Source organism: Adiantum capillus-veneris, chromosome 19 (genome assembly GCF_014529385.1).
Source record: "Adiantum capillus-veneris isolate H3 chromosome 19, ASM1452938v2, whole genome shotgun sequence".
Lineage (NCBI taxonomy): Eukaryota > Viridiplantae > Streptophyta > Polypodiopsida > Polypodiales > Pteridaceae > Adiantum > Adiantum capillus-veneris.
In genome coordinates, this window is record NC_140949.1 from 110,101,591 (window position 1) to 110,129,343 (window position 27,753).

General features: G+C 41.5%; 1 protein-coding gene across 1 annotated transcript; it reads right to left on the reverse strand.

Moving 5' to 3' along the window:
- Positions 1–20,106: 20,106 nt before the first annotated feature.
- On the reverse strand, positions 20,107–23,167 carry LOC147434653 (zinc finger CCCH domain-containing protein 14-like). Its single transcript, XM_086491107.1, has 3 exons — positions 22,781–23,167; positions 21,428–21,485; positions 20,107–20,989 (listed from the first exon to the last, which is right to left on the reverse strand). Exons 1-3 carry the CDS (start codon positions 22,890–22,892, stop codon positions 20,230–20,232), a joined length of 930 nt encoding a protein of 309 aa, XP_086347233.1. The 5' UTR covers positions 22,893–23,167; the 3' UTR covers positions 20,107–20,229.
- Positions 23,168–27,753: the final 4,586 nt, after the last annotated feature.

Genomic DNA, 27,753 nt, shown 5'->3' on the forward strand with positions numbered 1-27,753 from the left:
GGTCTTTCGAATTTCCTTGGTCGGTGGCCGAGTTCCAGGAGGACTTTTCTACCCAAAAGCGGCTACACATGGGCGCATGGCAGAGTTCTACTTGGACTTGGCTATTTAAGGGCGATTGAACATGGGTGTTTAAAGGCTCCCTTACATCTATATAAGGAGGCCTTCTCATGAGTAATTTGGTAGAATGGTGTGTACACTTGACGCACACAACACATCCTTGTTGAAGGATTGTTAGTCCCTTGTATTCCTACTTTCTCTAGTTGTCTAAACTGCCATCTAAGCTCTACCTTGAGAGCACATGGGTGTGCACACTTGACGCACACAACACATCCTTGTTGAAGGATTGTTAGTCCCTTGTATTCCTACTTTCTCTAGTTGTCTAAACCGCCATCTAAGCTCTACCTTGAGAGCACATGGGTGGATGACGCCATCACTCTGTAATAGTGTGCTAATCTAAAGTTTTTTTATTTTCCACTAATCTATTTTGCATCGTATCTCTCTCTACTCTCCTTGCTACTAGATCCTTCTTGTATTCGCATTTCTTTCAAAAAAATTCACAGCTGAATGCAAATGTGAGTAAAATGTCTGATGTGCTTGTGTAATTCATGCAATAGTCGGCCAACGGCCGTGTTAATGAGAAACCTTGGGTATCTTTGACTCTTGGGCCTGGAATGCTGGTCTGCACGAGCAAGGCTCCACTTTGGATACATTGCCCCTTCTCTCTCAAAAGGGGCAAACAGGTGGACAATTTTTTGGAAAACACTAAGCTGACAAACATTTGAGGGGAGAAAAATGAGCACAACAAAGATACGATGAATATGTTCCTGAGAAATGGGATGTACTTCACGATCATAGACAAACTCTAGATGCAGTCAAGGCATTGCAAACTAGTCTAATAGTAGAGAGTAAAGCCTATAAATAGTGGATGTCGCTCAAGGAGAAGGGTATCATACCACATGCATGGGTAGCCTTGGTTTAGAAAAGAATTTCTATCCACCAATGAAATGGATAGAAATTGGACTGCATGGGATAAGTACTCAATGCATCATAAGACATTGCTCGAATATATCTCACACTATTGCTATGTGATCCTCAAGGTGGAGGATCTAGACGCCTTCCAACAAGTGAGTTCATCTGTGGGTTCATCCGTGGCACCAGAGCTTAAAAAGCACAATAAAACCTAGGATCCCAACATGCTTGAGGAAGATATAGTGCAGGCTTATATACATGATGATCCAAATAATAAAGCATTGCATAGCACACACATGCCTGACACTTCAATTGCACGTGCATCTCATGGTCATAATATTAGAAAATCTATTGTAGCTATATCTAATGTGTCTAAAAAGCCCATGGGGTCTAGGGTCCATTTGTCTAGTGAAGATTTTGAAAAGGCAAAGAAGGATAAGTTACGGTTTAACTATTCAAGAAGTGGACATGGTAAAAAGGATTGTCCCAAGGGGAAATCTGCTACCTCATGTAGGAAGAAAGTTGTGCACATGGTGCAATCGCTTCCCCTAGAATCCTCTTCTCATTTTTCCAATGTGGAAGAAGCAAATACCAAAGTGGTTTGCGAGTGCTATCTTAAGGCCTCTACGTGGAAACCAACTTTTGGTCCACACAAGCTGGTACATATCATGGGTTTATCCAAAGTCACAAGGTGAGAATCCTAGCAGATGATGATGCCTCCCATAATTTCATTAATTATAAGTTAGTGAAACAGTTCAATTTTCCCCAGACACCTAGTTCCCACCGCTACAAGGTAGCCATGATTAACGGCCATGGCGTTGAAGTATGGGATACACAAGTAAAGAGTGTACCTCTAGAGATTCAAGGGTACCACGCATCCTTGGATTTTCAAGTTATGAATAAGGATAGGAAAGATGTGGTACTAAGTTTGGAGTGGTTATACATGTTAGGGTCCTCATTAAAGCGTATCTATGAGCATAATAGTTTAAAATTTGAATCCAATGGGTATGCATGTGCTATTGTTGGGGGAAAAGAATGTGCGTTCCTCACCACTTATTTGTACACTCGAGCTTATGAAGATCTCTTTTGAAGTTGAAGTAGAAGAAATTATTTTGTGTTACTCTCTATGTCATTTCTTGTAGAATGTTGATAATGGTTTAATAATGATTAAAGATTCCTCCAATGTTGCATTCTTCTCTCTCTTCTCTTCCATTCCTTCCTACTCCTTTGTCATTAGAACAATCAAATGTTGCTAGTAAATGAAAAAAATATTAATGGTTTATGCTGCCAAGACATTCTGTGTAATAGAGCATAGATGTGATTGCACATAATAAGCCAATTAGTAAACCACCCTATAATATCAGCTTGTTGACTACCTCAGTAGAGGATTTATTCAACCTAGTTCTTCATCATGGACATCTCCCATTCTATTGTGGTTATGAAGAAAAGGATGGTAGTATGTGCAGGTGTGTAGATTATCATTGTTTAAACATGGTTACTATTAAGAATAAAAATCCTTTGCCACAAGTGAATGGGTTGTTTGATAAACTCACCCATGCTCATATTTTAACAAAAATAGATTTGCGGTCATCAAGTGAAAATTAGGCTTGTTGATATACTTAAAACTTCTTTTCAAACAAGGTTTGGACATTATGAGTTTTTGATTATGCGCTTCGAGTTAACCAATGCACCAGCTACTTTCATGATGCTCATGGATAGTCTCTTGAAACCATATCTACGAAAATTTGTCATTGTTTTTCTCAAGGACATCCTAGTGTACAGTGCATCTTAGGATTAGCACTTATAGCATCTGAAGCAAGTGTTTGATTTACTACAACAACACAAAATTAGACGCCAAAGAATCCAAGTGTGATTTTTTGAAAGTTGAGATTCACTATTTGGGGCATGTAATTTTGGTCGGCCGCCTTCATATTGATGAATCCAAAGTGGATGGCATTTGCAAATGGCCTTCTCCAAAAAATTTGGAAGAAATCCATATTTTCTTGGGATTTATTGAACCTCCAATGCAATTGCATGAAGCCGAGAACATTTAGGACTATCATGATTTGCGTACTCTTGATCATGTGCATCATCAAGCATTGATTAAGTGGAAAGACAAAGTGTCACTAGGGAAAACATTAGTGTTCTTAAGAAGAAATGTTCCACTTTTGTATTTGAGGACAACAACACTTCTCCAAGGGGGGGGAATGTGAGGCCAAGGGTAGAGTGAAGTTGACAAGGGCTCACAAGTCGCCTATAAGTAGGCATATGACTGGGTAGAGAGCTATGCTTCACATCCCCTAGCCTCAAAGGAACAAGGGGCATAACACTTAGGTGCACAAGGGGCATGTTTAAAACCTGAACAAGCACAACTAGAAAAACATGCACCCAATTTACTATCACGCAAAGTCTATATGAACCATTGTGGCATACATGTAGCTTGATCTTATTGAGCCCCATCTTCATCAATTACGTCTTGTAAAATTTCATTGAAAAATTATAACCTATAACATCATTTTAAACCTATGTAGGATGTACGTGTGCCTCCTTAAGACTTATATCCTTATTTCCACCTTCAGAAAGAGTCAATGTATCATATATGTTCTATGAGCTCACCTCTTTCTCCTTGGTACATGCCAACAAAGGCTAAACTTCATGTTGAAAAAAAATGAATAATCAAGATACACATCATTTGCAAATGATACAAAGTGTAACATTTTCTTCCTAAACTGTAATCAACATTAATAGATATAACAACCTTATCATCCTATTTTTAATGTTTTTGTTGAGGCATCAAAGAATAAAGAAGACACACAAATGAGCAATTGATAGCTTCTTGCCATGCCAAGTCTTAGACGGATTGATAGACAACAATGCTTTAGTGGGACAGAGACCCTCATAGCCATGCATATGCTGAAATCAGCCTAGAGCTTTTTGGTCTCACTCCTGATGTGCATATCCCGCAATCAGTGCATGCGTAAGTGATAGCATTGGGATAGAGGCCCTAACCTTGCATTAGTTGAAATCAGCGTGGAGCTTTTTGGCAGAAGGGCTGAAGCAATTGCTGCAGCTCTCCTGCATTGGGACAGAGGGCCTCACCTTGCATTAGCTGAAATCAGCCTGGAGCTTTCTAGCGGAAGGGGCCGAAGTGATTGTTACAGCTCTCTCTCTCTCTCTCTCTCTCTCTCTCTCTCTCTCTCTCTCTCTCTCTCTCTCTCTCGCGCGCGCGCGCGCGCTCTTTTTTTTTGCCTTTAATACAAACCCCAATGAGATGCTGCCAAGTGGCACAACTCTCCTTGTAGGGTTCCGAAAAACGCTTCTACATAATCAAGGTAAAAAAACCAAATTTGAAAGCGGATCAATTAGAACTCAAAGGAAGTCATGGAAGGCCAAAGGTGACAATATGAAAGCAAAGAGGCTAAAGGAGAAAAAAAAATTGTAAACAGAATTGCACCAAACAAAAGAACAGCTTAGACAAGAATAAGAGAGCAAGAAAGATGAAAAAGAATTGAAAGAGTCAAAAACTGACTCAGGGAGTTCAGTCTTTGGGAAAAAAGTAAGCAAACAACTAGAAGCGATGTTGCAAGCCTACGTGGCAAGGCTCAACGACAACCAAACCTTAGAACAAAGATAGTTGACCTATCCATAGTCAGAAGGCAAAACCAAAAGAATGGAAGTGTGCAAAAAGCTAGTGGAAACAGCTCAAGCCATCATATAGTCTGGAGATACAAAAACTCGTGAGCCTGCAACACATGAGCTAGGAAAAGAAAACACAGGGACACGAGATGAAACAAACATAGGTGAAAGATATACAATTCAAGGATTTTGTGACTGATGTGGAAGGGATTATGTGCGCCTAAATTGTGCTCAGAATCCAAACAACAAAATCAAACCAAAAATAGCAAACAAGGAAGAATCAAGGACCACGGAGGTGGCAGCAAACGCGACAGATGAAAGTAGATCTTTGGAGATGTAACCAATTCCGGAAGTAGAAGAACCGTGGCCACAATCACTATGGAAAACGATAAAAAACAGGAAAGACAAAAGTGCTACATTGCTATCAGCACCAATCCCCAAAATCAATAAGAACCATGAAATCTATCGAGGAGATATTCATTTGTTATATGGAGACATAGGAACAGAGGTTTCTATAGAAAAAAAAATTTGCAACCATAAGAACTTTACCGTCCTTTGTAGGAGAATATGAGACAAAGTTTAAGGTAAGAATTATACCATCAGTGGAATTATGTACCACAAGCAATGGATACAAAGAGCTTGCATGATTTATTGTCTTCTTCTGTAAGGTGCACAATCACTCTCGTGGAGCTGCTAAAAATCAAACCAGATTTATGAGGACAAATGAGCAAAAACCTGAAAAAGATGGGAGTTCAAATCCAACCAAAAGATGACCTAGTGGAGGAAATTCGAAAAACAAACCATCCTGAGAAAACAAAAGTGGAACTTGTTTTAGTGAATAAGGTAAGTGATTATTGTGAAGGCGAAGAACAAAACACCACCTTACCTTTTAAATATAAGAGAATAATCACCATTGCAATACTTGACAGTGGAGCCGGAATAGCCATCGCTCCAACAGGGATCTAGGAGAAATGGGAAAGGCAAGCTCTTAGGAAAACACACATGAAATTGCAATTAGTTGACGAGTATGTAGAAAGACCCTTGGGAATGTTGGAAGAATTGATGGTATCCTCATGCAGGATAGAATATGAATACACCTTTGCGGTAGTAGATTATAAAAAAGACAACAATTCTGAAGCTATTTTGGGACGAACCTTTATGCATCAACTCAAGATGATTCAAGACCGGGGCTATGACCATCTTTACAAGGGAGTCATAACCAAGGTAAACACCAAATACCATAGTTACAGGGATGTAAACCAAACTCCGATAGAAGACTTTGCTATTACTATGTACAATGGAACACAGTTCCCTACTTGGCTAGTCAAGGATGCTCACATTTGGATGTCTGGGACATTAGAATGCGGGGGTCTTAAGAAGGAAGATTGCATCCTAAAGCGTTCAATAGATGACGACTACTACATGAAAGAACCATTTTCAAAGGAGTTGTTTGAATCCTTTGGATGGGACAAAATACTGGCGACTCTTGATGTCTGTGTAAACGAGGTAACCAATACCACGCCTTACACAAAGATGGTTACGATATCATGCCCTTTCTAATGATAGTTGTTGTCTAGGAAACGGAGAATATTTTTGAAACAATTGAGATTGAACAAACATGCGATTGCAAACAAATTCTAAACAAAGTTTCCATACAGGATCTCTCACAAGATAACAAGGATGAATACCATGATTCGAGGAGCGATGAATTAGAAAACATTGTGGGGTGTGATCTTTTAAGTGGTTTTGAAAACAAAAATGTAAAAGAACAAACACAGCCGGTTTTCTACGAGTTTCCTGACCAAAAAACGTGAAGACAACAGAGATATTAGAGGAGACGAACTAAGAAACAACGGAACAAAATTGAGAAAGCAATGCCAAAATTGATTATCAAAACGCGATATCTCATGCTTGTAGGAGCAGGCAATTGTGTTCAAGATAAATTCACATGAAAACCTTTAGAAGTAACTAGTTTTTGGACAAACTCAAAGAAACAAATCAAGAAATAACCAAAAGACAAGACCAAAAAGACACCAACAATATCAAAAATTGAATGGAGATTGAAGGACGTTCGGACTACACAATGGAAAGTGAGGAAGACTCTAACTCAAAAAAATTCGATGTACCCTCTCACTTCAAAAAATATATAATACAAGATCGATGTATTTGTGATGGAACAATTGATGCAAGAGCCTAAAGAACCGGGAACATCGTATAATGGACCTGAAAATGCAAAGAAGATTGATTTGACAGAACGAGGGAAAGAACCAAAACCAGCTTACATAGCCACAGATCTTATCAAGGAAGAGGAACAGTTGTTGATAGCTACCCTCAAGCAATATAAACATGTGTTTGCCTAGTCTTACAGGAGTAGATCCTAGTATTTGCAAACACACAATTCCCCTAAAGAGCAATGCTAAATCGCATCGACAACATCCATACACTTACAATGAAACCTTTGCACGAACTAAAAGAGACAGATTTTATCTACAAGATCGAGAAAACGAAGTGGGTGTTACCAATTGTCGTGCTGCCTAAGAAGAATGGTACATTATGAGTGTGCGTAAATCTCAAACAGGTGAACATTGCAGTAACATGTAATGGCCTAGTAACTTGTGTGTAGTGAAAAATAGCATGAACATAGTGAGCATTTCATTAGAATAGATTCCTAATGAGATTAACAAGAGTGCTTGGGAGGAGAAAGCAACAAAAAGCATAAAACCTAGTTAGATAGCATGAATAATACTTCAAAAGAGAGAGAAATTAAGCAATTGACAACAGTTGAGGACCGGATTTGCATGGAGCCAGTCCCCCCTCCAAAAGGCTTTGTATTATGGTTTCTCCCATCAAGAGAGACATTTTACAATACAGTTTATTGTGTTCCTTCAATACTAGCTAGTGCAATGAAGATGGAAACTTCATGCACTACACAAAACACTTATCAAACACAACATCAATTCCCTCACGGTCTCAAACCCAATACCTCACACGCCTTCGAAGACGGTGAGAGCTAGCGGGGTATGAGAGTAGATTGAGAGGAAGAAGGAGTATTCTTACGAGAAAGACGCGCATCTCCTCACATAATCACTCATATTAGCAAATCTTAGCTTGGTAATTAGCATGGTAGAGGAGATGAGCATGCATTGAAGCTTGGCTCTTGGTTGGATTTGCATCACAAAGCCAAGAGTTGTTGGTGTAGGCCTCCCTTCTCACAAGCTTGGAGTAGGTGGTAAGCTTTCCATTAAAGCTTGAGAAGGAGAGAGAGTCTTCTTTACTTCACACATGAGTTAGTGCGAGTGTGTAAATGATAATGCCTTTGAAAAATCAGCTCCCTCTCTCTCTTGGTCGACCCCTCTTGCTATTTGATCTTGCTAGCATCCTATTGGACCTCCCCAGGCTTAGCCAATGGTAATTAAGCAGCATAAGTGATAGCCTTCTGACATGTGTCCCCCTTTCCCCTTTTGTGAGAGCTTTAGGTAATTATTTAATTCAACTAAACTCTCATTGGACCCCTTTGCCTCCTGGCCAATAGGAATCAGGCAAGCCATTGAGCTGTTGAATGCTCATTGGGCCCCTTGGGAGCCTGTCCAATAGTCTTCTAGAGAGCTTAATTCTTATTGGTTCTTAAATTTTAGTGTTTTTAAATTAATTAAACTATATTTACTCTAGCCTAATTCTCATTGGTCCACCTCCAAGGCCATCCAATAGGAATTAGGTACACCTTGTGGGCATCTGGGCTAGGGAGCTGACATGTGTCCCTCATTCCCTTTGTGTAAATGGAGCTTGTGTGTGTGTGTGTGTGTGTGTGTGTGTGTGTGTGTGTGTGTGTGTGTGTGTGTGTGTGTGTGTGTGTGTGTGTGAGTTTCTCTCTCATCCCCTACTTGCAAGACTCGCCCCCTCGTATGTAGGGATTGCCAAAGACTTTTGAAACACACACAAAGCATCCAATTCCCCCAATGTTTGACCTTTGGACACAACCTTTGAATTTTGGAACCTTAGCATTTTGGAAGTCTTAATGGGCTGAACCTTACGATCTTTTAAGCCCATTGTTGCACATGTCTCTTTTACAGATGGCCCCCCCTTTGGATCCCTACTGTGGCCGGTCTGCTAGTTAACCAATATTCTAGCTTTTTCTCCCCTAGCACTTCCCCATATTAAATGATCAGTTTAACATGAGAAAATCATTTAGGAGAATTAGATATTGATTATTATGACATTCCCTCTCTCTTGAAATCATAGTCGACATCGACTATGGGGTAGAGAAGATAATGCATATTCATTAGTCCTTTTCTTAGCGGGTAGAGGATCCCTATGTTACCCTACAACATCATTCCACAATGGATGACTAGTCCATTTGGCGCTTGAGAGCCTGAGGCTGCCGCAAGCATGTCAAGCAACTGCAACAACAAAAGCTTCAACCAACACCAAAACATGAAGCACTCGTCAAGGCCACTGCAGACATAGGGTCTTGTCGGGGACGACAAGACTTCGGAGGGGGAGAGTGTTGACAGGTCAACCTTTCAACAACGCTTCCATGAAGATTCCTCAAAGATTCTCTAAAGATTCCAAATAAAGATGCTGATGAAGTGATGAAGACGAAGATGGATGCTGTAATGTGAATATACAAGCTCATGGACATCATCGAATATCCCGTTATTATTATTTTGAGCCATTACGGCCACTTTTGTAATGTTTACGGGAACTTCAAATTTTAAGTCGACAATTGTATTTTGGCCACAGATGCTTGTTGGATGAGCAAAGCCAGCTCACAGTGTTGTAATTAAGCTCTATAGAAGCCTAGGGACAAATCAAGTCATTTTGGTCGGACATTAGATTTTCTAAGGCTTAGTATATAAGCCAAAACCTAAAGCTTTGTAGAGGGACTTCTAATAATCTGATCTTCTGTGTCGTTGGGAGACTGCGAGAGAGTGAGAGAGTGTGTCTGTGTGCTACAGTAGCTACAGTGGTCGGAATTGCAAACGGAGAGCAGCAGTGTGTTGCCCACGAGGAGAGCTACGCGTTGATGATTACATCATACGCGTTCATCTGTGTTTTGGCAGATTCACCCGCGAGCTACTTTTGGAGTTTCGATGAGTAAATGTTGTCTGTTTTTTCATTTCAGTATATCCACGCGATCAGAGCGAGTAGAGCTACACATTAGGCACTTTAGTTTTTGGAAAAGACGACCTGCAAATTTCGACCAGACATCCTACGCGATTTTGCACCAGGTGTTTAGGGTTGGGATTTTGATTCATGGACCTTAGGGAGAGCGACCTATTGGTGTTAGTAGGGTCTCCTTCAAGTTTTGTGGCGTTTCGGGAACATCTTGTTAGGAAATAAGACGTAGCTAAATAGATAATTGAGTAGATTCCTTAATGGAGAGAGACAGATTTATATACACGAGATTATAGAGTAGAGAGAGAGAGAGAGAGAGTACACACGATATACGTGGTTCACCCAATGTGGGCTACGTCCACGGGAAAGCAACCACTCAATGGCTTTAGTACTTCAAAACAAGAAGTAGTTTACAAAGGGATTATACCCTTAATGGAGCTCCCGCCTTGCTTCACTCTCACCACCTCACACTCACCTTGTTGCATCAACTTCACACTATGAAATGTGTGTAGAAATGGCCTCCTTTTATAGGCCAAAAGGGCTGCCCTCTCTTATGAGAGACAGCCATGTGTAGCCGTCCTTGTGCGAATAAGTCCAAATCGGACCCTCCAATCCGCCCATGTGTGGCCTCCCTTGAGAAGACAAGTCCGCTTTTGAATTCGGCCACCGGCCACCGGCCATTGACTTCCAACCACCGGCCATCAGCCATTGACTACCGGTCACCGGCCAACCAACCGGTTGTTTTCCGACCACTTTCCGGCCGCCGTCCGGCCATAATATTCCGGCGAAAAAGAATATTTCGGCAGTTGCCCCTGATTCTTGTCCGTGAAAATTTTGGTTTCCGGTGAGTGATTTTCCTTCACGCACGATGGCTTCTCCTCATAATGGGGACCTTACAAATGTGCGCTTTTACCACAGAAAATTACAAGGGTAAATCAGGCTCCATACTTAACACATCTAATGGCCTTTTGGCTAGCGGTAGCATCATAAGAGACTCTCACATTCACAGAACCGATGGCATGTAGATTTGATATCTCTGTAGGAAGTAGTCATTAGTCAGTCGAGTAGAGGTTGACACCCTTTGCTTGCTTCCACGCGCCTGCGGGTCGAGCTCCGTCCTCAGCTGACATTATATGTTAGGTGAGTTCTCGCTATGCTGACGTCCGTCGCGGCGTATCCGTCCAACAAAGGCCATCCAATAGGAATTGGGTACACCTTGTGGGCATTTGGGCTAGGAAGTTGACATGTGTCCCTCATTCCCTTTGTGTAAAGGGAGCTTGTATGTGTGTGTGAGAGTTTCTCTCTCATCCCCTACTTGCAAGGCTCGCCCCCTCCTATGTAGGGATCACCAAAGACTTTTGGGACACACACAAAGCATCCAATTCCCCCAATGTTTGACCTTTGGACACAACCATTGAATTTTGGAACCTTAGCATTTTGGAAGTCTTAATGGGCTGAACCTGAGGGTCTTTTAAGCCCATTGTTTCACATGGCTCTTTTACAGATGGCCCCCCCTTTGGAACCCTATTTTTCCTCCTTTGGATCCCTACTGTGGTCGGTCTGCTAGCGTAACCAATATTCTAGCTTTTTCTCCCATGGCACTTCCCTATAATAAATGATCAATTTAACATGAGAAAATTATTTAGGAGAATTAGATATTGATTATTATGACAATTGCTATGATTAAAGAAAACTATCCCTTACCCATCACTAATCATGTGATTGAAAGAGTTGTTGGAAAGGAAGCATACAGCTTCCTATATGGATTTTCAGGCTATAACCAACCAACTCACGATCAAATTAAAGAATCAACACAAAACTATATTTGCTACAGAATGGGACATATTTGCATATTTAGTGATGTCTTTTGGTATAACCAATGCGCCTGCCAAGTTCCAATGGCTGATGAGTCATGCGTTCAAGAAATATCTAAGACAATTCTTAGAAATTTATATGGATGACTTATGTGTACATTCTCTCCACCGAAATAAACATGTTGAACATTTAAATAATGTCTTTGAGAAATGCAGAACGTGTCTTATCTGCATGAACCCTCAAAAGTGTGTTTTTATGGTAAGACAAGGCAAGATTCTGAGACATGTTGTATATAAGAACGACATTTCTATTGACCTTGCAAAGATACAACTGATTGTTGCTCTTTCAAGCTCAAAAAAAGTTAGAGAGGTACAAGCCTTCATGGGCCATCATGGATATTATTGCAGGTTCATTACATGTTACGCGGTCATTACAAAACCTCTCTACACACTCATCACGAAGTTCGAATGGAACAAGAAATGTGAAAAGACATTTCAATCATTGAAGCAGAACTTATTTCTCTTCCGATTTTGAGAGCTTCTGATTGAAACTTCTCTATGTACTCATCACGAAGTTCAAATGGAACGAGAAATGTGAAGAGACATTTCAATAATTGAAGTGGAAACTTATTTCTGCTCCGATTTTGAGAGCTCCTGACTGGAATAAGATTTTTCACGTCCATGTAGGTGCATCAGCTTGCACTATCGGATGTATCTTGGCTCAACCTAGACAAAACAACATGGATATTCCAATAAGTTACTCCAGTAGATGGTTTAACGGTTCGGAAAGGAATTACACTACCACAAAAAAAGAGGGCTTGAAAATTATCTACTCGGTCAAAAAGTTTAGACATTACCTTTTGTGAACAAGTTTGTGTTCTTTGTGGATCATCGGGCTTTTCTATACTTGGTAAACAAACCATGCAATACAAGTCACATCATTCAATGGTTTTTAGTATCGCTTGAGTTTAATTTCACAATGATGGTAAAAAAGGGACTACACATCAGACAGCAGACCATATGTCGTGGATGCTACATGGGAAAGGTTATACAAACAAGGACAAGATGGCATACTCAGATTATGCATTGAGCCATCCGAAAAAGAGGTATATATGAAACAAGCTCATGTACAAACAACGGGTATCCATAACGCAAAAATGCAAACATATCAAAGATTGATACGACTTGAAGTATACTAGCCTCATATGCAAAAAAGCGTGCATGACTATGTTCGCCATGTGATAACAAACCAACCAAACATGCTACATTGTTCAAGATAGCAATAGTCCTCAAGTGGACAAAGTACATTGTGGAGTACTTGGAGCAGGGTGGACTATCAAAGAACTTAGACACACCCAGAATATGATCCATTTAGCACAAAACCAAAAACTATACTAATATTGAAAACCAACTGTATCGGAAAGAAGTGGATAAGAACTTAACAATTTGTGCTACAGAACATGAGTATCTACCCATTCTTGAGCAAGTTCACGTTGGTCGAGCTAGAAGACACTTTTTGGTAAAAAAATCGTAAAAGCAATACTCATGTAGAGATTTGGTGGCCCACTCTATTCATGGATACTAAATATTATGTGGAGCGATATGTCACGTGCCAATGTACTGAAGTATTGGCGCAATGCGATGATGTGCTTTTGGCAAATAGGAGATAGACTTTGTAGGGCCTATCTCAACTGGCATATAGAACGCATGCTCAATTCATTATCGTGACAATGGACTATCTGACTAAATAGATTGAGGCCAAAGAAACACAAAAGAATGATGCTAGAAATAGATCACAATTCTTGTACGAAAACATTTTTACACGATATGGCCTTCCTATTGAGATTGTGAGTGATCAAGGCACTCATTTTATCAATGATATGGTTGATTTTTTGTTGCATGAATTTATGATAATTGATTCTAAATCAGCTACATACCACCCTCAAGCCAATGGACAGGCCAAGAGCACAAATATAGTATTGTGCTCCGTGCTCACAAAGATTGTTAGTGAATCTAGATCTAATTAAAAAATGATACTATATTAGGCATATGGACATATAAGGTAGCATATAAAATGCCACAAAATACAACACATTTCAAGTTAATGTTTTGGATAAATTCCATATTGTCATTAGAATTCTTAATTCCTACACTTTGCATAGCTCAAACTTGGAAAGGACAGGACATGAGTTCTGTAAAAGAATAGACCAACTAATGCAGTTGGACGAGATAAGACTTCAGTCAGTTATAGCCATTTATGCGCAAAAAACACAAATGAAACAATTCCACGACAACCACGTAAAAAAACAAGGAATTTCAAAAAGGGTGATGTCTTAGTCTACACCCTTAAGAAACATTCAAAGAAACGTAAAAAGCGGGGTAACAATCCATTTGTAATCAACAATATATCACCAAGTGGAGCCTCCAGCTCGCAACATTAAAGGAAGAGGTGATGTCTAGTTGAATAAATGATTGCAGATTGAAAAAGCATTAACAACCTCTCACCGCCTGTTGGAAACGATGCACTTAGTTAAGGAGTGACGGACTAGAGTTCAAACAGTTAAGGATCAAGCGCATGAGGAGGCTAAATTGCGGAATTTGAACAGAAGGAACAAAATCAACCACCACCTCCCATTGAAATGATACACTTAGTTAAGGAGCGACAGACGAGAGTTCAAACAGTTAAGGATCAAGCACATGAAGAGGCTAAATTGCGGAATTGAAACGGAAGGAACAACATCAACTACCACCTCCCATTGTAGCAGTTCAAGTCAAGTAAACTTGGCTTGGCGGTATGGATGTTCGGATCAATGTCCAACGTATCAATGTCCAATCAGTCGATGGATTAATCAGAAGGACACTTCTGAATATTAGAGCACGTGTCAATGTTGTGCAATATTCAACCTATCTGAAACTATAGAAATCAATGATTGAAACGACCCATATTAAACTCAAAGCAGTCAACAAAAAAACCATTGTTAGTTTGGGACAAATCAATGTCTCGATTAACATTGATGAAAATCAATGTTAATATCCACATTGATTCCATATTATGGCTGACACAGATTTCAACGAACGCATCATTTTGGAGTTTCATGGATGCAAACTTACAAAGTCATTCTAGATTGGAAGGATGACGCACTTCATTATTCTCTCAAAGATCAGTTTTATGTTATGCTGTGGGCGGGATGAAAACACACATAGCGCCTCTATAACGACCCGACACACACTCTTGGAAAGATACACACACACACTATGGGGCACCACTCGGCTTACACAACACTCCTGGCCGAGACAGGGAACACACCTATGGAGTGAGAGGAGAGAGACTTTCCGTTTGCCCACTCCACACAGACAGAGAGAGAGACACACATACACACACCCAAAAAACTCAGCTCAAAAGAGGAGAATTTTTTATGTTTAGATAAAAACAAGCTTGGGCCAACACCAATGGGGCAAATAGCTCACACAGTATGGGTAAAATAAGCCAGATACAATCACAAATTGGAGCAGAAGCTTCGCTCATAGGAGGAACTTACACAACCAAAATAGTAGAAAAATAGTGAGGAATTTGGCAAAATGGACAGTGCCATCGCGTCCGGAACGGCCCAAAATCCCAGTCTACAATGTCAAAGTGCTCAAATCCGACCTCGGATGAGCAGTTTATGGCCAAAACAGGCTCCAAAAACCCCAAAAACACAGTTGCAGTTGTTCCTCCTCTCTTCTCCACGTTTTTCTCTCAGTTTTTTCAGTTCCCACACTTAGCTTTATTACTTGGGCACCCTTGGCCTTTTAGATGACCTCAAATGGACCCCAAACAGGCCAAAAACTGACCTCGCAGTGCATAGTTGTCACCTTTTTGCATCATCCGCACACCTGGCACTCAACTTTTTCCAATAATGCATCCCACCACCACGTGAAGTGGCCCCAAAATATGGTCCTCATGATGATCTTTCTGCATAATTATCACAAGGAAACACCCACGTTGTGTCCGTACTTCTCCACGTGCAAGTATTGACCCTATTCGCCCTCTTGACGCCACTAGATGCCATCTGACGCACCTGCTTACCTCATGTCGTTGGCCCGCGGATAGCTTCCTCGAGACGTTTTACGTGCTACCAACTCCTCATTATTGTAGAAAAAACACACTGGTACTGGTAACGATGAAAATCGATGCACTATGTACACCTTGTCCTACCTGTACACATGTGGGCCCCACGTAACCACCTGGCTCTAGAAAATGGGCAATCTTTTATTCGATGCACCATGCATGGATATGTACATATGCACAATTCCTTGCTCCAAAAAACTCCTGACATAATTTGCCCACCCCCTAGCCTGCTAGAGCATTCATGCTCAGCAGCAACAACACTAGTAGGTGCTCATTCCACCTGGATCCCACACAAAAACACTTGGCATTCATTGCATCAAGAGCTTAATCAAGCTTCCACCTAGTTCCTAAGGAAAACCCGTAGAGATGCCATATATCAACTTTACATCAAGAAAACCATCAATCATGAGCAAACATATCTCCTTCTCCATAGCTAAGATGTCTCCACTGATCATTTGTGTCATCAATTCTTGCTTCTTCGACAATTCACCCTTGGTTTGCATCAGCCCTTCAATCACTTCATACGGCCCTTCACTTTCATCTTCAACCTCATTTGCAAATGTGACTAAACCAGACTCCTGGATTCCTTGGTCCATCAAAAGAAATGAAACATCAGCATCCTCATCACTGCTGGTAGTACTATCACTGTCCTCTTCAGTCACTATGGAATAGTCTTCCCACTAGACTCATCCTCATCTTCATAAAGATCCTCCAATTGTTTCCTTGTGCCCATATTATAAAGCTTCTTGGCACTTGTCTTTCCATAGAGGCTAATCGTACCACGTCTCCAATCTTGAACAGCTCCCACTGCACATTACCATGGTCTACCCAGTATAATAGGATATACTCCCAACCCTACTGGCATCACATGAAAATCAACCACCACGTTTGCATCATATGCCTCCACTTCTAAGCTCTTTACAACACCCAAACATTTTACTTTTTGATGGTTTGCCAATCTAATCCGAACGCGTGACACCCCAGTCACTGTGAGACCCATCTTCTCAACGCATGAGTGTGTTATGACACATATTTGGGCTCCACCATCCACATAACCTTGTCCCATATTTTTTCTTTTATGCCACACATCTACGATTGGACAAATGTCTGGTAGCTCATCCATTGCCAACACCTTCACTGAACCCCTCTCTAGCTCTTTTTCCATTGAGTTAACCATCCTCTTCCACTGTCGCTTTAGCTTAGGCACCATCTTTATAAGCTTCCCAAAAGTAACATCTGCCTTCCTGCTCGTCAGATCCTCCTTCAAGTCATAGCTTAATTGCCCATCCCCTAGTGAAAAATCTGAAATATGAAACTTGCGACGAGCCCTTCTTTTCCTCTTGGCCTTGACATCCTCGCCTTCATGACTCTTTCCCTTCTTCTTACTAGGACCTGGGACACTTCTTCCTTCCTTATCCTCTGTGGTCCTCTTCCCAATAGGCATCACTAATGTATCCTCTAGCTTTGATGCCTTCTCCAAGGTGACTACACTTAGCACTTTTGTCTTTCCCTTTTCCTCCTGGGTGAATCCACTGGTTCCTTCATCTCCCTTAATTTCAATGCCATAATCATTTGACCTAATTAGCACCTAGGGGAGAGAGAGATCCCAAATTGGAAAAAGAAAAGCGTGGCCTACCTCTCCTCCTACTCAAACTTGACTAAAGCTCATATTACTAGCCTTCCACAAATGTTCTATTTTTTGAATGAATTTCAACTGGTACCTCCTACTTGCTACTACTCGCTACCCTCTACTCCATTACTCCCAATGGCTCCTCACTAGAGATCACAAGGCGGAAGGAGAGACAATGCTTAGCACTCGTTGAGAGGCTCAGATCAAGTAAACTACAAGGGCTATGAGACAGATAATGACAAAAAAAGGGTGCTGGTCCACAATGAGAGAAAGAGAGAGACGCCTCTACGCCATGCTGGAGGGGGAGAGAGAGATCCCAAATTGGGAAAAGAAAAGTGTGGCCTGCCTCTCCTCCTCCTCACTCAACCTTGACTAAAGCTCATATTACTACCCTTCCACAAATGTTCTATTTTTTGAATGAATTTCAACTGGTACCCCCTACTACTTGCTACCCTCTACTCGATCATCACTCCCACTGGCTCCTTCTAAATTAAATTCATTACTCCTCGGATTCTGTTTACATTCCCTCCCTCCCTGCACCTCGCCTATGTGTGCGCTTCTGCCTTTCACCCCCACCCCTCACATGGCCCCTACCCTCCCTCAACAGACCCCACCAACGAGCGATCTCGCTTTGCTGCTCTGAACGTGTTGCCCTCTGCAATGCATGCAAACTGGATAGAAAGCGATCTCATGCAGTCCTCCCATGGCAAATATCACTCCACCACAAGGCTGCACTACCCTACTTGCGCGCGTACTGGATTGAGCGACAAATCAGCTGGAGAGAGAGAGAGAGAGAGAGAGAGAGAGAGAGAGAGAGAGAGACCCAGGCTGCAGCTGGTCAAATGGAGAGATATTGCAATCCCCCAATGACAAACGTCACAATGTGCTGCCCTCTACAATGCATGCAAACAGGATAGAAAGCAATATCATGCGGTTCCCCTATGGCAAATATCACCTCACCCCATGCTGCCCTACCCTGCTTGACACATGCGAACTGGATTGGACGACAGATCAGCTTTCCAGAGAGGGAGAGAGAGAGATCTCCAGGCTGCAGCTTGTCAATGGAGAGACATCAGCTCGTCGTGGGCTGAACCAGGAGAGAGAGAGAGAGAGAGAGAGAGATGTCCAGGCTGCAGCTTGTCAATGGAGAGACATCAGCTCGTCGTGGGCTGAACCAGGAGAGAGAGAGAGAGAGAGATCTCCAGGCTGCAGCTTGTCAATGGAGAGACATCAGCTCGTCGTGGGCTGAACCAGGGGAGAGAGAGAGAGAGAGAGAGAGAGAGAGAGAGAGAGAGAGAGAGAGGCCCAGGCTGCAGCTCTGTCATGGGCTTCTTCAATGCAAACCCGTAGAGAGCATTGCAGCTTCCATGTGTGTGTGTGTGTGTGTGTGTGTGTGTGTGTGTAGTGAGAGAGACAGAGAGAGAGAAAGAGAGTCCTAACCTTCACCACACACTTGTCGCCTTTTGCATGCGCATGCGCCACCATCCACCGCTCATAGTGACCATCCAACTGGAGTTCCAGAGCTGAGACCTTTTGATGCAGACTTCATGAGGAGAATCTGTGTTGATTCTCCTCTTCTTTTTATTTTAAAAAAGTGTATCACATGCCTACACTAACGCAAAATAAAATTCAATAACTCCCTCGGTTCCCTTCATCCAGGCCTCCCTGCTGGGTGTATACCACAGCGGGCCCTCTCTCCACTAAGACCTATTGCAACAAACCCTGACAACCGATTTCTGCGTAAATTTAAGGACACGCGTGTGTCAAACCCTTGCCCTCAGATTCCAAAATACGCAACAGCAACAGCAACAGCAAAAAGGTGACGAACGTTGCCAACTTGCGAAAATAATCAAATTGAAGAGGCTTAAGAGCCTTGTAGCAGATGCTACAAGCCTCAAGCACTCATTCCCTTGTAACTGGATAGACATTTACAAGACGTAATTGATGAGGATAGGGTCAAAATGAGTGTGCTAGAGATATTTCAAAACGGTTCCTTAATCTCCAGCTCTCACATCCTCTTACGGATAAAATCTCTTAAAAAACTGGGTTTAGTGTAACAGGACAATTTTAAAATTTAAACTTGAAAATGAGCACCTTCAAATTCTAGAGAAATCTCGCATCAAATCCTTCAACTAAAATGTTCTGTGTAGGTTTTCCAAGCTTTCTCAAAACAGTTTACTTCGAGCACTCCTCTCAAGACATTGAGACCTGTTAAAATTTCCTGAAATGCAAGAAAAACCTACCAGTTCCTTTCTATCACAAATTTACACCTGTCACCACCAATTACAAATTCTAGAGCAGTGACAATTGAACCATTAAATCAACACAGTTCCACCTGCTTTCCTGTACATCCCTCTTACCCAACTAGTGTCCTCATTCGATCCAACGCTCACATATCCCGGTTTGCAGTGTAATTTTCCTGGTTGAAAACAAAGGTTCCCAGTTGTAATACCATCGGACCTTGATTTTCAAGGTCAGAAATTGGGCATTTTCGTCAGAAATTTCAGCAAATACCTTGAAGCTTGGCATAAATCCCAATTGTTCGACTAGTTTGCCGTTAACAAAAACAAGGCCAAGCCAAGAAAAAGGTTTTTTTCAAGCATTGAATCCATCAAATCTCAGTAAAAACTCTCTCAACTTCTTTTTTGCACAACGGTCGCAGCACAGCCAACTTAAATCAAAATATGGTTCTGCACTTAAACATTATGCTACCCAAAAAGCACGCTGTCACGTTAACAATTAAGTTAAAACAAACTACTAGACACAAAGATTCCTCCTATATAGCAGCAATTCGGTATATTCTGAACACCCCCTGAAGAAGAAACCACTCGGAAAAACAATGGCATCCTTAAGAAACATAAAATAAAATGTAGCTAAACAGCACGCCTACCAATCACCTAAAACTACTCATAATATCCACACTAAATTATACAGAAAGGGCAAGACAAAGGCAACTACAGAGAAGTAGCTTGGCGTAGCTCACCCTCACCATGTGCAAAATGGCAGCGGTCACCATAAGTGCAAGACCCCTTCGCAAAGTTGGCACAAAGCTTGGACTTGTAAGATTGAGATCCAAGGCCCCCTGGCTTGGTAGGCGCGATATCTTTGTTTGCAAGCAACTCACGGACCATTCCACTCGCTAGCTTAATCTGATCAAGAGACCCCTCCATCTCAACATTCTTAAGAGTTGCATCCGACTCATGATCCCGAATAAAAAGCTTCGCACCTGTTGCACGAGATATAGCCTTTGCATTGGAACCCCCTTTGCCAACTATTATCCCCGCTAGGGAAGCACTAATGCTTACTTTGGCTGTTGAAATTGCTCCAAATGGTGTTGCTCCTGCTACTGTAAGCCCAGGAGGGGTTGGCTCAGCATAATTCAAAGCAAACCTGTCAAAACTCTTCGTGTCGGCAAATCCATTCAGCCTCAGCTCTTGCGCACCATGCGCAAAGTGGCAATTTGGACCAAAAGGGCAGCCCTCGGGGCTTTCAAAACGCTTGCAGAGACGGGTTTTGAAGCCTGAAGGAACAGAACCCTTTTCGTAATGTGACAAAGATGGCATTGTTGTTCCAAGAGGAGTTAAACCCCCTTTCATTGCACCTGACAATCCACTGCTGGAAACACGCGAACCTGAAAGTGATCCAAGTGCAGCAACACCCCCAGGTACATAATGTGAAAAATGACAGCCTTCTCCATATGGGCATCCAGAAGTACTGCAACCATAAAGCCAAGATCAATGAATAATCAGACAATGTGCAATGCCTTCCATACTTGAAACAAACATATTAAAAGATTTCCGATCATTTAATGCATAGAGACTTCTTCCTAATCGAGAGACCGGTGTATAAAGCAAGCATAGAGAGTTCTTAATCAGCACACCAGCATGTAACAAATGAACAAAACCATAAAATTTTGCAAGATACATTTATGACTGATAAGTCACCATCAAAGTCTGACAATTCAAACTAGAAAGCGCACAAAATTGTATCCACTCCATCTAATACATTATGCCCAATAAACCCTTCTGAGGCTATATTAGGATACCATCCATAAAACTGAACTTTTCCAGACTACAACCGCAAGTTAAATTCCAGATTTGCCTAGCTTAAAAATTAAATGTGACATTCCTTTTAATAGGTGAGAATTTAAACCTGAAATATTTGAGGCAAGCCTTTGATTTGCTTCCTACAGTTGGAAACGGCTCCCTTTCTGCTCGAACACGTTCTTGTATTTAGTACTTTTAATGATGCAGCCATAATTCAGTTACGATCCAAAATTTTAGGTTAAGGAAAACATTTTTCTATCAATCTTCCTTGAGTTGTTAACCTGAAACATTCTTCAAAAAGAGTAAGATGGCTAAAATATGGGTATATGTATAAGTTGAGGCAAGCACACAGGTGCAACTAGAGGAAGATTACCACCAGGAAAAACATATGAACGATGATTTTTAACAGAAAAAAGCTCTAACAAAATTACTTCTTTCTCAGAAGTTGTTTTGTATCGTTTCGGCCCTCGGGTGGTTTGAGAGCCTTACCGTTAATGTCAGTCAAGTTGGCAATCCTTTCATGATTCTCATTGATCAGACTGTTCTTCAAGTTTTTTAAGTTGGTTATGCATCAATTGCGCGCCCACTTTTCTGATAACGCAATCCTTGCACGAAACTATGGTAGCTCTGCCACCATGTCTGAGCCGGCTTCCAGATCAGCACCCTCACAGCAACCAAAAGCGACCGTAGAATATCCCCAGCCGGTTTCAACCACCACCATAATGAACCATTACTTTTCCATTTTTCCTATCAATTGGTAATAATGTGTAAACTATTGCTTCCAATAGGAGACCACCATTATCAAAGCAACTGCCATACTTGGGAAGCCACTGTTTTGCATACAGTAGACCATGAACTCCTAAGAACTTCATGATAAAAATCACAGAAGCCCAATTTGAGCACCAAGGAGACTCGATAACAACTCCTTCAAGGTAAAAACAAGTGATCACAATTTTCTAGTGGGCTTCTTCTATTGGTTCCAATACTACTCAGTCCAGCTTGAGAAAAACATCAGGAAGAGTTATGCATGAGGAAAAGCAAAACCCCTAATGATGAATCTGGTAAAAGCACATCGGAACGCGCTGTTCGGTCAGTCCATGACTTACATGCAAGTTTCTAGAACAAGTAATAACCTATCTGAGTTCTACCACACTCAGCAAACCTCTTTTGCAAAAAAAAACAACCTCTGCTTAAACCTTAGCATAGACTCTGCATGTAGACACACCCAAATCACATGCAGATTCATCTGCCACAGGCAGTTGCATAGTCGAGTGAGAGCTCTGTGGTACATATGTCAAATGCTACGTCTGTGTGTGTGTGTGTGTGTGTGTGTGTGTGTGTGTGTGTGTGTGTGTGTGTGTGTGTGTGTGTGTGTGGACTTGGAAGTTAGAATGTAGACAAAAGAACAGTTCGGTGCTACAAGCCTGCACTATACAAGAATTACAAGAAGAGGGCATACCCGCACTGTTGAGATTCAAGGAAGTGTGATCGAAAGACGGCTTGTCAGAGCCACCATTACTGAGACCTGATTCGGGGCGAGCTTTCTTCAGAGGAGGCGAGTAGAATTCCATCAGAGCTGATAGGAGCTGAGCTAGAGACGGTGCTCTCTCTCTCTCTCTCTCTCTCTCTCTCTCTCTCTCTCTCTCTTCCACACACGCACACACACACACACAGGTCAGTTCTCTACTGTCTATACTACTCTGCTGAAAACGCAGGAACCCTAACTGCGGAAGACGACGTTGAAAGCAAAACCCAATCGACAGTGTCGTGCTCTCTTCCTCGCTCTTAACTGAGATTTGGAAGGAATATGCATGCGCACCTTGGAGGTCCAACACACTTTCCCATTTCCTCGATGTCAGATCTATAACTTATACAAAAGTTGAAGAACCCCCAAGGTAGAGGGTTCGAAGCTCAAGGTTGTCATCTAAGGCTAGGTCAAGGCAAGCTTTCGCGATGTAACTCCAAGGTAGAGGGTTCGAGGCTCACGGTCTGCGTTGGATGCATTTCCCCATGGGGAGGTTGTTCCCATGGAATGTCCCCTAGTGGGTGTGATGTACATCAATGCACACTTGTACAGGATGTATAAGTTCTCCCTACTTCTTTCCCTTGCACTAATGGCAAAAAGAAACTCACGAACAATTGAATACCGAACGAAGGATTGAAAACGAAGGCGACGACAAAACCCTGGCAGGCTTGCACAGATGATGGTGAAACACTAGATGTGACAGCCTTAAGTGGTGCAATTGAGGGACGCAACCTACACCCATGCCCCATGTTGGCTACCTCCGCTCGAGGGCAACGCACATTGTGGTCTCCCCTCCTAATCAGCACGCCATCTAGCTCCTTCTCTACAACAAGCAAATCAACTACTATGCAACAATCGAATATTCCCCATCTGTTTGGTTGCACCTCTTCCAACAATTGTCAAGCCAACATAGAGGCATATATTAATGCCCTGCAGAGGAGCCTTACCTCTCCACAAAAAGTAGGAGCCCCTGGTTCCAAACAAAGAATCCCCTCCTACTTTGATGAAGGTTCCCAATATTCAGGCTTTTCAAAAAGGTATGACATCCTCGATCATTATTCCAACCAGAAAAAGCATGAAACTAATTTGAAGCTAGAGTTGTTATGGGGTATTTTTCTCGGCCCTGACCACCTTTTGAAGCTCTCATGGCATGGCAAAGGGCTCATTGGCTACATAGAGGGGTGGAGATTAGGTATTTCCATGCCTAACTTCTACATTTTTCTCTTGAAGTCCTCAAAAATGTCCCTTAAAGTCAAGGCAATGGCTCTTCTTCAATTCACCTCTCCGCCTCTTCTAGTGGTCTTCAAGTTTCTCCTTGATATCAAGCATGTGTCATTGGGTAGAGTTGTCCAGTCTACTAATGCAATTCCACCCCTTCATCAAAAAAGTTGTCAACCCACTGGGCAATGTCTTGAGGGTGAGACCTTACCAAGAGTTCAACCCGAGATGGCACCCACAAGTGCTCATGGAACTAGATCTCACTAAGGAGGTGCATGGCAAGCATTTTCATTCTGAGAGATTAGCTTCACCTGACATGTATCCTACGAGCATTTCCCAAAATCCTACTTCCATTGTACAACACAAGGCCACTTGATCAAAGATTGTCCCTCGAGGATGGCAGTTAGGCCTACCAAGGTGTGTTCCAATCCTCAACTCCAAGGGAAGGCTCCCAAGCTTCAACCAAAGCAACATAGGTCACCTTCATCTCCTTCGACTAAAGCCAAGAAGCAATGGGTTTTCTTTCTCTCTTTGCTTGGAAGAAGAGGATGTGAGTGAGATTAATGAAAAACTAGAAGCTCGAGAGAATGCTCTTGATAAGGAAATGTGCCAAAGCATGGCAATGATGATAGCTATACAAAAAGGACAAACAAATACTACATACATTAGCACAAGATCCAAAAACACTCCTCTTGAATCATTAGCAAGAGAAATCCTTCCATGAGATTTGGATTGAATGTAGTCTATGAGACAAAAATTAGTTGTGATTTAATCATTTGTGAGTAGCATAGTGTTCTTCCAATGTTTACTATACAATTATGTTTTACATGCCCTATTCTTTAGTTGAGCTTGAGCTCTTGCAAGCACACATCCATACATCCATGCACCCAAGAGAGCACACAATGGAGATGGAGGTTGTAAGTTGTTTCTTACTACTCAAATTGATGATAAGGTCTACAAAACATAAGAAGGAAATACAACATAATAAGAGCATTTGGAAAAATATGGACTCCCCTTGGGTCCTTTTGATTAAGAAAGGATTGAAAATGGACTAATAGAAAGGGGGCTTCGATAATTGTTATGAGATTGGGCACCGTGCTGTTGTATGTGGTTAATTGCAATTGGGATAGCTTGCTTAATGGTTAATTATGTGTTGTCTATTTAATTTTACTAATAGTGAGTGCATGATGATTTGTAGATTGGAATTCTCGGAGTTGAGAAGGAGGTGTCGGCAAATAATAATCCTCTCGGTCATTTTATTCTTCCATAGTATTTTAGATCTTTTATCAATAAGCCACTATGGTTGCTTTGTAAGTAGGATAGTGAGAACTTACCTTAAGAGGGTCATGCAATAAGTAATGTGTTCCACTCATAACTAAAGTGGAACTAAGTGTAAAAGAGGGGCCTCCAATTTTTGGCACCAACAAGTAATATCAAATATTAAATACCAAACTCCACAAGAGGTGCAGTGGAGTTTGGGGCTGTAGGCCTTTCTTGTGTAGATGCCCTAAATTTTACCTTCCCTCTCTCATATACTATGCTGTGTTATTCTGTGTACTCCATGATTATGTCTACATCTCTTACAATCCCTCTACACTCTCTTACGCTCTTTCCTTGTCAATCTATTCGTGTGTGTGTGTGTGTGTGTGTGTGTGTGTGTGTGTGTGTGTGTGTGTGTGTGTGTGTGTGTGTGTGTGTGTGTGTGTGTGTGTGTGCCATAATTTAGGTGAGTGTGTGTACTTGAATTTGGAAGAAAAAATGACTTGTTGATGGTGAAGTCTATGAGGAACTGTCGATTTGTTTTAGCAACCAGTCTCCCCGACCCCCAACAGTGGTATCAGAGCTTTGGTTTGAGTTACTCAACACGCGATTTTAAATTTTTGAAGGAATCCTCGAATTGGCAAATTAAACGGTAATTTATTCCACAATTTTTGCTTATCGACAATATAATCGGGTATGTGCAATATTAAAATTCTAGATAATTGCTAAAGCTGACGAATTTGTGAAGGCATGCAGGCGAGCAACCGAGAAGAAGATGATCCTGAAGAGCCTTGCATTCAAAAGAATTGGCAATCGAAGTCGATTTTAAAGAGCAATTTATGAATCAACGACATTAATTTTGCAAACTAAGACAAATTTGCGAGGGTTTGCAAAGAAGGATTTGAGAAGACTTTGAATTTTGAAGAATTTGAATCAAGTCAGTGATTCGAGCTATGAATTTTGAAGAGTTTGAATCAAGTCGGTGATTTGGGCTTGACATCGGGAAGGCTTAGAAGGAGCTTGAGAGGAAGTCGAGACAAGAAATTCAACATCGGGAGGCGTAAAGGAAGAGAAGGAGTAAGGAGAGACAAATTCAGTGGGAACATCGGCTTACACACACATCCTTGCTTAAAGTGACCATCACCAAACTGTGCAGGGAAGGTGTCAAAGGGAGCACCCACGGCTTGCCATCAAGATCTTCTCCTACCTTGAAGCCTGAAATGGGCTGCAGAAGTCACTAGTCCTCATCTCTCTTTCGGCACTGTTGCTTTCGCTGTCTGCACGCTGCTTGCCTCCAAGTTCACACCTTTTTTTTAATTAAAAGGCGAGCTTAATTTAGCTCCTTAAGTGGCCGACCGCCCAATTAAACCCCAAAAACCATCCAATTTTAATAAACAATTCACCCCTTTCAACCCCTTTAGTCGGCCACCTCGAACACAAGCAAAAAAAGGGGGAGCAAAAATTGACATCCCATTATCAGCAGCCTTCGTAGGCCGCCTTCACAGGTCCTTTCAAAGTTCCTTGGCTGCCCACTACACTGGCGAAAGTTCAATTGCTCTGCAAACTAACCGCTCAATTGTTCATTGTTTTCAACCGAACTTGGTGCACCGCATTTTCGGACTAACACCACCACCAACTGTCAAGCTAAGTACCCATTTATTTTGCTTATCCCTTTATTTTATTTCTTAGCATTATCCTACATATCATCATATACAAATATACTCACATCCTTTTATTAATTTAATTAATATAAAAAAAGAGAAACAAACAAAGAAAAAGCATGCAATCATGGCACATCTTCCACAATCGCCCACAATTGCAACACTCTCACTTATGAACGCATGCAAAGGCAAGAGCTTGAAGATAAATTATTGGATTCTGCACGCATAGAATCCGCACCGGCACCCAAGCAAAACAAAATTAGCAAAAAATCCCTCACTTTCAAGGATTTTGATGGCACTAAAGATGCTAGCAAGGTTCTAGATGACTATTTTCATGATAAAGATTTTTCCGAACACTAAATGGTAAAGTGTGCATCAAATCATCTCACCAACAACGTTGCATTGTGGTGGAACACCACCAAACAGCATGATAAAAGACCATATACCTGACATGCATTCAAAAGTTGTTTTTACCTCAATTTTTTCCCACACATTATAAAGTTAAAGCACGACGCCAATGGGATTTCATTCGACAGGGTCAAAATGAAGATGTACAGGGCTACAATGATTATATTTGAAATTGTTTAATTCAATTGCAAGCTATTGAACATGTCAGTCGTAGGAAATTAAAGCGTAAGTATATATATGGTTTAGCACTACAAATTAGTGATGAGGTAGGTATGTTTGAACCGGATTCATGGTCAAAGGCTATTAAGTTGTCCCTTAATGCGGAGAAGAAGAAAGGTGGAGAACCCTCTCATACCAAAC

What these genes read in the sequence shown, in the direction of transcription:
- LOC147434653 (XM_086491107.1), bottom strand. Translation starts at nt 22,892, where the DNA reads ATGGAATTCTACTCGCCTCCTCTGAAGAAAGCTCGCCCCGAATCAGGT. An exon ending in CTTGAATCTCAACAGTGCGG is followed by an intron (nt 21,486 to 22,780) that starts GTATGCCCTCTT and finishes GTGTTCGAGCAG; the next exon opens with AAAGGGAGCCGTTTCCAACT. An exon ending in GCTTGCCTCAAATATTTCAG is followed by an intron (nt 20,990 to 21,427) that starts GTTTAAATTCTC and finishes TTATGGTTGCAG; the next exon opens with TACTTCTGGATGCCCATATG.